General features: G+C 34.9%; 1 protein-coding gene and 1 long non-coding RNA gene across 6 annotated transcripts in view; one reads left to right on the forward strand and one right to left on the reverse strand.

Moving 5' to 3' along the window:
- Window positions 1-10,929, reverse strand: part of jag1a (jagged canonical Notch ligand 1a) — a 52,704-nt gene extending 41,775 nt beyond the window's left edge. For 4 of the 5 annotated variants that reach the window (XR_015475507.1, XR_015475506.1, XM_087235054.1 and 1 more), the window contains exons 1-2: window positions 10,637-10,929; window positions 9,358-9,666 (exon numbers count right to left, since the gene is read on the reverse strand). Coding sequence is in view for 3 of the 5 variants with exons in the window: in XM_087235054.1 (XP_087091180.1) it covers window positions 9,358-9,666; window positions 10,637-10,708 (381 nt within the window). In the remaining 2 variants the exon portion in view is untranslated. The remainder of the gene's footprint in view (window positions 1-9,357; window positions 9,667-10,636) is intronic. The other variant, NM_131861.2, reaches the window with a different exon arrangement.
- On the forward strand, window positions 4,132-8,091 carry LOC147837516 (uncharacterized). Its single transcript, XR_015477014.1, has 3 exons — window positions 4,132-4,287; window positions 4,731-5,251; window positions 5,577-8,091. It is a non-coding gene; the product is annotated as an uncharacterized LOC147837516 (long non-coding RNA).
- Window positions 10,930-11,380: the final 451 nt, after the last annotated feature.

Raw genomic sequence — 11,380 nt, forward strand, 5'->3', positions numbered from 1 at the left:
AGCTTAAAGTGACATTTTAAAGCTTAACTAGGTTAATTAGGCAAGTTAGGATAATTAGACAAGTTATTGTATAATGATGGTTTGTTCTGTAGACAAACAAAAAATATTGTTTAAAGATGCTAATAATATTGACCTTGAAATGGTTTCAAAAAAATGTTTAAACTTCTTTTATTCTAGCCGAAAAGAAGAATAAATATTATAAGAAATACTGTGCAAAAAGTCCCCAAGTAATTTTGACTTCAACTGTATATCTTGATTTTTACGTATTCAGAAAGACATGTGACTAGCGACACCGGTGGCAGATTAGAGAACTGCAGTCTAAAAATATATTACTGATGTAACATTCAGGGCGACGCAGTGCTGAGTAGGTAGTGCTGTCGCCTCACAGCAAGAAGGTCGCTGGTTCGAGCCTCGGCTGGGTCAGTTGGCGTTTCTGTGTGGAGTTTGCATGTTTTCCCTGCGTTCGCATGAGTTTCCTCCAGGTGCTCTGGTTTCCCTCCACAGTCCAAAGACATGCGGTACAGGTGAATTGGGTAGGCTAAATTGTCCGTTGTACAATTGTGTATTGTGTATGGATGTTTTCCAGAGAGGAGTTGCGGCTGGAAGGGAATCCGCTGCGTGAAAACATGTGCTGGATAAGTTTGTGGTTCATTTCGCTGTGGCGACCCCAAATTAATTAAGGGACTAAGCTGAAAAGAAAATGAATGAATGAATGAATGATAAACTGATAACAAAAATCCAAAATATGATGGTAACAAATAACAAAGCATCGAGGCGTCCTGCTGAGAGCAATGTTTAGATAAATCTGTAAATCTGTGCTGTGCTCTTTCACCTAAATAACAAATGAAAGGCAAAACAATGACAGGTTATGAAGGTATTGCTTGTTCAAAATCGGAAATTCACAAACAAAATATTGACAAATGAGGGAAGTAAAACTCGTCATTGTATAACGATGGTTTGTTCTGTAGACAATCAAAAAAAAAATATATATATATATTGCTTAAGGGGGCTAATAATATTGACCTTAAAATGGCTTTTAAAAAATTTTAAAACTGCTTTTATTCTAGCCGAAATAAATCAAATAAGACTTTCTCCAGAAGAAAAAGTATTATAGGAAATACTGTGAAAATTCCAAGCTCATTTTAAGATCATTTAGGAAATATTTGAAAAAGAAAAGGGCTAATAATTGTGACTTCAACTGTATATATTAATATTTACGTATTCAGAAAGCCATGTTACTAGCGACACCAGTGGAAGTTTAGTGAACTGCAGTCTAAAAACGTATTACTGATGTATCATTCAACAGCCTGATTTCTCACAGTGATATATTGATAACAATATGATGGTAACAAAACATCTAGACGTCCTGTTGAGAGCGATGTTTAGATAAATGTGTAAATCTGTGCTGACAGATGGCAGGTTATGAAGGCATTGTGCTTGTTCAAGCTCGGAAATTCACCAACAAAATGTTGACAATTGAGGGGATTAAAACTACACTGTTAATAAAGTTTGATTATAAAGTCTACTTTATAGTCAGGCTTTCATAGACAACCTGCACTAGGACGTTTAGGGGAGTTACATTTTTTTAGTTTGATTACACACAATGGCAATCAAAAGCAATTAATATATAAAAAGATTTTCATGTAATGCGACCTCTGGTGGACAGCCTCTGAAATGGGATGCAGATTCAGAGGTGGTTATTAATTAGCAGTTAAAATAAATATTTCAAACATAAACATTAGGAGAGCAGGTTACATTGTAACTCCGTGTCCTAACAACAGGCTACATAAAGAGTTTTGTGATGATTAGCAATTTGGCTGTTTGCACCAGACGACACACGACATTCAGAAGCACAGAATAGTGCACTCGCTGCACTACAACAAAATGGTAAAGCTTATAATCTAATTAATACATATTAAACCTCTTTAACATTATTTAATGTACATGCTGAATCCCTGATATGTGTTGGCTTGCACTGAAGTTCCATTTCAAATGGTTTATTCTATTTTCAAGATAATAGGTGAACTATCTGCTGCTGCTTCCAGTAGTGTGGCAATACATGTCTAGAAAAATAGCATTAAATCTAACATTATTAGCAATGAACACTGAATACATTGAAGCACATGAGGTGTACCTCATAGTTTTCAGTTGTTCAGCTAGAAGAAATAGAAGCCGTTTCTAAACTATAAATTTCAGGTGTTGGTTAGGAAAAAAACTCTTTTTAATATGGAAAATATTCCCTTTATGGCGTTGCTTTTATTTAGAACACGACTTAAATCAGCCTTTAGGCTCAACAGTCAGCTGTTGGTGTTGCTGTTGTCAATCTGGCAACCTGCACTTGCGTTTGTTTTGAACCAGGTGTACAATACCTACAGATGTCAAACTTATTGCATCTTTAATAGTATTTCTAACGAACATTTACCTTTTAACATCAAATTATAAAATCTAAATAACCTTAAGAGTGATTCATTTTTTAAGTGTTTATGACTATTTAAATTATTATGCTGTAATACAAATATTTTATTATCAGTGGTATAAAATGATCTCAAAATGACAATAATATCTCTTATCGCAGTCATTTCTGACAATATATTGCACAACAAAATTCCTTATGGTGACAGGCCTAGCATTCATTTACTCATTTTCTTTTCAGCTTAATCCTTTTAGGGTCTAGGGTCGCCACAGCGGAATGAACCGCCAACTTATCCAGCATATGTTTTATGCAGCGGATGCCCTTCCAGCTGCAACCCATCACTGGGAAAAGGCCTAGCATCAACTATAAAAAATAAATAAACATTCACTTTCTGATTGATTGGTTGACGGACTGAATAAGGACTTTTTTTTTCAGCATTTCCTATTATATTTTTCTTCTGGAGAAAAAAAATATAATGGGAAAATATTTTATTTTAGTTTAACTAAAAAAAAAGCAACAAAAAACTAAATTTAAATGCTAAAACGAAAGGTCAATATTATTAGCCTCCTTTTTTCAATCATTTTTTGTCTACAAAACAAACCACTACTGTCCTATGACTTTCCTAATTAACCTACATTGCCTCTCATTCATTCAATTATTTTCTTGTCAGCTTAGTCCCTTTATTAATCCGGGGTCGCCACAGCGGAATGAACCGCCAACTTATCCAGCAAGTTTTTATGCAGCGGATGCCCTGGGAAACATCCACACACACACACATACACTATGGACAATTTAGCCTACCCAATTCACCTGTACCGCATGTCTTTGGACTGTGGGGGAAACCGGAGCACACCATGAGAACGTGCAAACTCCACACAGAAACGCCAACTGAGCCGAGGCTCGAACCAGCGACCCAGCGACCTTCTTGCTGTGAGGCAACAGCACTACCTACTGCGCCACTGTATCAATATCAACAAAAGTGACCTTAAAGAGTGAATGCAATGTGAATGACAAATATGTTGCGACTAAAATAGACAATATAGATTAAAAAAACAATAAAAAATGTATCCCAAAGAACCAATGAGCACCTAAAGAAGCCTTTCACAGAAGGTTTCCAGAAGCAATCATGAAGTCCAGTTTCCAGCTTTTCCAAGTTCACTAACAGCAGAACACAAGTTACCAAGACACGCTCATAAACATCCAAACACACACCCTGCATGTCCATCTGACCACATCGATCTGAACACACACACACTCATGCAAAGACCCCCTGTGTGTCTTTGTGCACCCGCTTTGTTGATCCGCCGTCCCACAATCCAGCATCGCCGCCTGCGCACCAGTTCAATTGCTAGGTAGACTTGTGACGGAAAAGAAAGCATGCAAGATGACAATGTCTAATTAATCGCTATTCAGGGCAGGTCTAGACGGGGGTGAGATGTTTGAGCGCCGCCGCTGCCACGGAAACTGGACTATCAGGCTGACTCTCTCTGACCTCAAATTGACAACTCGGGCCAATGAGTTGAGTTGTGAGGGTAAACATGGGCTCCGGCAAAAACAATTCTGCTATTCAGATTCAGATGGTGGAGAAAACTAAATTCCAAGTCCGATCTGCCTTGGGTGATGATGATCTAAAAAAAAGCAGAGACTAAATCTGATAGGGATTTTCAATGGCTGATGGCGATGTCTATTGGTTGCCCTTTATGTTTTTTTTTTTTTTTTGATGATGCTAACAAGGCAAGATGATACTAACAAGGCAATCTGAGAACATGAACATGATGACAGACTGCAGTCATAAAACACAATTAGCTGTATAACACTGAATGTCATGGAATTTGAGTATATGTGTATATGACTTGGTTTTAGGGTTGTCAAAAGTATCGTGTTCGGTATCAGGGCTTGCAAAATCTGGTAGCCAAACCTCCCGGGACTATTGTTTTTTCAGTCAGGCTATCAAAATCTATCTACACCATGCCCAATGGGCTATTTACGAGCAGAACCAGGGACGGTGTAGATGGATTTTGGTAGCCCGACTAAAAACAATAGCCCCGGAATGTTTGGCTACCAGATTTTGCGAGCCCTGAGTACCAATCGATACTCATATTATAAAAAAGAAAGTCAATTTCCCACTAACATTAGCTCTGCTGAGAACATTCTTAAACACTGCTGATGAGCTATTGTGTTCGCGTGCTCACTTGTGATTGGCCTTGAACTCAGCAGTGCTTAAATGTTAGCGGGAAATGGACGTTTTTAAAATCTGAGTAGCGATCGGTACCAAACTCGATACTTTTGACAACCCTACTAGGTTTCCGTCTTAAAGTAAAACGTATAATTTCGATGTTCGCAAATAAAGGTGTGTTTCCATCAAGAAGCTAGAGTGGCTTACGGTAGAATTGGTAACCGAGCAACCAATAGTAAACAAGGCAAGCATAATAGAGACAGCTGATTGGTCATGTGGGTCTGACGTTCGCTACGTCAGATCTTATTTGAAAAATGCATTTCCAATTTTTGCATTATCACTTTTTCCGCACGTACAAAACCTCAGGAGGGCGATAAAAAGTAATTAAGGGATTTTTATGTGTAGTTTATATGAAAACATGAAGTGCTCTAAGAGTAAATTCGCAAGCTTTTTTTTCTGTCAAATCAAGTACACATCATGGTAAGGGTGCTCATAATAACCGATGCTCATAACCGTTAATCGAAAGGGAGCGTTTTAACCGATTAATGGTATCAAGTAAATGTTTTTAAAAATATTGCTATATATATTTTTAAAGTTTGGCTGCATAAGCGGTCGATCGCAGCAAAAACGCTTTTGTTGTTGAGGGGGGCATCTTTTGAATGGTTTAACGGCTGCGACCGTTTTGTGGCACCATGCACGCCTCGCGTTTTTGCCATTGTGCGCTGTATGTTTGCAGTTGAAAAAAGTCAACTCTGCACGGAAAAAGCGTGTTACGTCAGATTCTTTAATCCAATGAAAGCAGAGGCGCTGTTTCCGTTGATTAAATGCTTATACTTCATGAAGCAATCAATTTGAGGTAGCCTGCTATTTTTATTTGATGGAAAAAAAATTGAACAAACAGCATATGCCAGTTCTTAAAAAAGGATTCAGTCAGTGTTTCCATTTGCAATCTAAATTTGACATTTAAGTGAAGAATATCTAGGGCAGGCCTATTTATTTTATTCTTTTTATTGAGTTTATTTTCTATGCTGTTGGAAACGCTGCAGGTGCTTGAAGGTGTGCTGGTGATCTGTATGCTGTTGTTCACTTGTTAAAATGAATCAGTATTTTAAAATGCAATATTTAATGTGTCAGACGTAAGATAGACACATCAATTAATTTTTTTATTAAATAATAAATTAATAATAATCTGACTAGTTACCCGTTAATATTCGGTTACTGAGCGGCGGTTGTCGGTAGTCAAAATTAACTAAAATGAGCATCCCTACATCAAGGTGTCGAATATTGACAACAACCAGTTGTCAATTCATGTCATTTAATTATTATGAACAAAAACAAAATTGACAGAAATATATTACTATTGTCCTGTAAAACGTAGTAAACGTAGTACGCTAGTAATAATAACTTTATTTTTAGGAAATTGTTAAGTAGTTCTATTTTAACAAGAATAAAACTGAATTTAAAAAGGAAAACTTCATAAAATTCCCAAAAATGCTGCTTAAACTGAATAAATGTTGAATCTACAATATGAATCTATTTGAAATTATTAACAAAGTTATTTACCATTAAAATTGAGTTTAAAAAAAATTGGAATTCTGAGAAATTACATTTAAAACTACATTTTATGAAAAAAAGCTGATTTCATAGGTCCCTTGTTAGAATAATAATCTGTAATATAATATAAACACTGACTTTCGCAAACTAGTTAATAACATCTGGACAAGAAAACAAGATAATAAGTGGTCAACATATATCAAATATGAGTTAAAAAACACTTATTTTTCAATATTATTTATGGTCAAGTCTGCCAAGAACTAACACTTCCATCAAACATGAATACATTGTTAACAAGACAATAATAAAACAATTACCAAATATTAAGCAATATATCACTAACAAAAAGTCTTCATAGACAAATTTAAATCAGCATATTTCTATGAATTTAAAGTAAATATTTTGTAAAACAGCTAGTGATTTAACAATTATATCTAGCCCAAATTATCCATAAGAGGTTTTGTAATAAACCAATTCTGTTATCTGAATACTAAGCGCGTTTTAGACTAAAATGGAACATATATAATGCCTAAAATAGCTTTCTACATGACAGCTCACTTTAGGTTTCATTGAGAGATTCGGAGATTGCAAAATTAGTTCCTGTTAAATGATTAATGATGGTCCTGGCTTCATATCTAAAAGCAGTTTCCTTAGGCCATTGTGTGTAAATCAGCCTCTCAATGACCATCAGTGAGTGCTGGAGATAAACTCAGGTGTTTTATAGCACATTGTACTGCTATTTTGAGAGGACGCTTGTGGTCTGGGCTGGTTGGGGTGTGGTAAAAACACTACCCCTGTCCAATCTGAGCATGCAAACCAGATCAGAACCAAATTACAGCATGTAAAAACTGAATCCTTTGTGTTTACAAACAGATAATGATGCCTTATGGATAAAGGGGAATATGGCAAGCTGATTTAATCTATTAATATAACTAGCTTAATTTATAATGCAATTTATACTAGTACACTACACTAGCATAGTCTTCACAATACTATTACTTATATTTAGATACTAGCATCTTTTTCTATTAAGTACTATAGTAATGCTCATTATAACACCTATTAAATTACTAATAGTAACTATTAAATAAGTACTATTATCTTATGAATGCTTAATGAACACTTACTGGAATTCTTTAAAAACATGCTAATCACTATTGCAATAATTACCAGTCAGAAATTAATACAAAATATTAAAAGAATTACTAGTAGTGTGTAAATATGTAAAATACATACTAGTAAAAACTGCATGATTTTTTTGTAACGATAGATATGCATATTAGTCAATGGCAATTTTAGAATAGTTAATAGTCACTACTGAAATAAGTACTAAGACCTATTGCCAACCTGGTGCCTTTCTCAAAAAGTGGACCTTTTTGCGGTTATAGGCCTTCTTTAGGCTACTATTTAATTATGAGATTTAAATACTGCATTTTAGTGACATTTTAAGCACTACTCTAGTTGAAATAGATTGCCGGACAGTCATCATAACCAAAAATGCAAATTTGAAAATTCCTGGATAACAACAGTTAGCCAAAATGGTATTCAAATGCATTTTAATATTGGTCGCTTTTAGTGCTTCACACCTTTTGATTTGTCATTTTTGTGTTCCAAGTTTAGAATAAAAGTAACTTTTAAAATAATTTCTCTATTTAAAAACAATGTAGTAGCGAAAGAGGGCTTCACTTCATCAGACTGTATGTTTTCTTGCACAGCAGGATGTTGGACTCATGAAAAGTAATTGTGTGCACTGGCCAAAACTGATTAGCTAAAGTCACAATAAAGCAACAGCCAACAGAGGACTCCACTTGGTCTTAAAACCTTTTTCGATGGGCTATTTTCACTATTTATGATGGTATAGCAGTCAAAATAGGACAAATGAGCTCATGGGACAAATTCTGGACATTTGTCAGTGAGGGGTGGGTCTTTCGAACCACCTGAATCCCCCCTGGCTACGGGGCTGGCACTGGTATTAGATAATCTACTTCATATGCATTAGTGAAAAGGGAATATTTAGTAGGCCCACACGGAATCTGCACATGCAGATTTCAGCAGATTTTTACCCTATCCTTGAGTCTATGTATTTTCTTGTGTAAATGTGTGTAAACTTATATTTATCTAGTTTTTAAATTAATTTCATTAACATGATTGTGATATAATAACAGTAATATTAAAATGTTCATATGATTTATTTACAATACAGTTTGTAAAGTAACATTTCCTGTCTTTTAGTAGATGTATTATATGAGAAACTTGCTTTGTTTACCAATTAAGTGGATCTAATTGGATTTGCATTGTAAACATTAAATAAAATGTATTATTTTTTATTTCGTATGTTAAGGTTTTCGTTGCGATACTCCTAAAATGATTTCGTATAAATCCGCAGATTTTTTACAAAATTCTCAGCAGAAATAGCAAAAAATATCCGCAGATTCTGTCTGGCCCTAGGTATTAGTAACTAAAGAATAGGTAATAGTGTTGATTTAATGACGACCAATATCAGCTGAAAGAACTAGTATCTAATAACGAATAAGCATATATATATATATATATATATATATATATATATATATATATATATATATATGTATATATATATATATATATATATATATATATATATATATATATATATATATATACACTAAGGCTTAATGGAAAAATATCTTAAAAAAAAAAAAGAACTACTATAGTGTTTCGAAAAAACGATAGTCAGTAGATTTAATGTTAATATGGCTTGCCATAGTGGGGTAGGCAAGCAGTTACAAACCAGACTTGCTGTTGGGGCATCCAACATTACAAAATACTATAGTAAATTAGTAAATAGGCCTACTATAGCACTTTTGAACCATACCATAGAAGGCTACATGGTATTATACTGTACCTTACAGAGTTTTAGCCAACTTAACCATGGCATTATGAAATACTTTACTTCAGTTTTTACTACAGTGATGTATTGCACAGTACTGCAGGCTTTAACACACCGTGTTGACGTAGAAACATACAGTATAGGGTGATTTGTTTATATGACTAGTTATATTACCATAGCAACCACACATTTCAATTCAATACACAGTATTTACTATAAAGTACTATAGTATCGTGACCTGTGTAAAAAGTTTTTATCGAAAATACCTTACCACAAAAACAAATATATCTATGACATCTAGCCCATATCGTCTTTTGCAACAACAAAACAGCCTCTGAAACTCACCGGCCACGCGAAGCTGAAGGGCAGCACGATCCGGGTTTTGTCATTTGTTTGGTCAAGGGGCTTGACAGAAAAAGTATTCCCACCAATTACAGGAGTAGATCCGCTTCCGTAGCTGCAAGGGCCTCCCGAAGACACCCGCGACTGATACTCCTTCAAACATACGCGGAAAAACGTATCACACTGGTCCGCCGCGCAGGAGCGCTCCGCCGGGTCACGCGCACCGTCACAGCACGCGCCGTTCTGCAGCTCCCCGTTCACATTCTGCATGGACAAAACCTGCATCTCGAAATGCCCCGAAGCCTCACATACCTGGAACAAAATAGACGGGGAAATGTTAATATTAGTGTACAGAATCGGCCATATCTAACTTTCAAGGCACTTATGTAAAATTAAGTGGTAATTCAATATATATATTTATATATTTTATATATTTTATTTCACAAAATCTATTAAAAACGCTGCCAAAGTTTAAAGGTTTGATGCAAAATAAGCGAAAATGTAATTTATTTTAATATAGACTCTGTATTTGTTCATCCACTTTTGTAAATTAAGTAGTAAAGACTTCTAAAAAATCCCATTTTCTCAGTTTTGAGACAAGATCTATCCAAAAACAAGCCAAACAACTAAGTTTGAAGCAAAATAAACCAAAAATATATATTAGTGTATAGCCTAGGCTCTGTAATATCTATTTATCGACCTATTTATGTAAATTAGGTGCTAAAGATTTCCATATATATATATATATTTTTTTTTCATTTTTCTGTGTAAATCTATCCAAACAAGCTGCCAAACATCCAAAATTTGAAGCAAAAATTAAAAAAATATATTAGTGTAGCCTATAGGCTCTGTAATATCTATTTGTCGACCAACTTATGTACATTAATGGCTATAGATTTCTAAAAAAAAAAAAAAAAAAGTATATATATATATATATATATATATATATATATATATATATATATATATATATATATATATATATATATATATATATATATTCTCTTTTTTTTGTGTCTAAATCTATCCAAAAAACTGCCAAACCTACAAAGTTTAAAGCAATGAACAAGAATTTGTATGTAACATTAGAATATAAACTCTGTAATATCTATTTATCTATCAACTTATATAAATCAAATGCTAAAGACTTCCAAAAAAATATCAGTTTTCTAAAGCAAAACCTATACAGAAAAGCTGCCAAACTTTCCAAGTTTGAAGCAAAATACTATAAAAATAAATAAATAAATAAAACGCATACGGAAAAAGCCAAACCCGCACATACCCGCATCCACAAGCACCTCAGCAGCACGTGAGCGGACAGCGCCGCAAAAGTTGAGCTCGGTCTGAGAATCATCCCGGTTTGTCTGTCTGTGTGTCTGTCGCTGTGAAAACTACCACTTCAGCCGCCACACGCCTCTCATATAGTGGCTCATGCACGAGGACAGAGCCGCTCGGGTCCAATAGAGGACTGGTTCCCTGATGCCCCTTTTGAGGCTCTATTATCCGCCACTCTATTCTTGTATTGTCCTTCTGTCTTTACAACAATGCCCACGGGCTGGAGAGAGGAAAAGCTGCGAGTGCGACCGGGCGAGCGCTCCATCTATACAGCGCGTTCACGGAGGAGGGGGAGGAGCTAACACTTGCGACTGTTTCATATTTATGACGGGGCGGGGCTTAAAATGGAGCTTTTTCTGCACACTGTACACATTTTTATGATCATTTGTTTTTGTGTTTATTACACTTATACTAAGTTATTCATGTGTCTAGCGTATCCATTTTTAAGTTAAGCTGTTTTAAGTCTACGCTAATTGTTTAATATTAGTTAAAATGACTAATGAGGAGGATTTGATTAAAGTTGTAGCATGTAAAACCTCATTAAACCGAACTGTGTAATGATTTTACAGAGTGAAGCCATTTTGAGGCTTAGTTATTTATGGATAAAATTGTGAGCAAATTATAGATTTAAGACTTATAAGACAAGCATTAGCGGTACTCACTAAATAAATAAAGTTTTAAAAAAATGTAT

The sequence above is a fragment of the Danio rerio genome, chromosome 1, assembly GCF_052040795.2.
Source record: "Danio rerio strain M-AB ecotype USA chromosome 1, GRCz13ab, whole genome shotgun sequence".
NCBI classification, from domain to species: domain Eukaryota; kingdom Metazoa; phylum Chordata; class Actinopteri; order Cypriniformes; family Danionidae; genus Danio; species Danio rerio.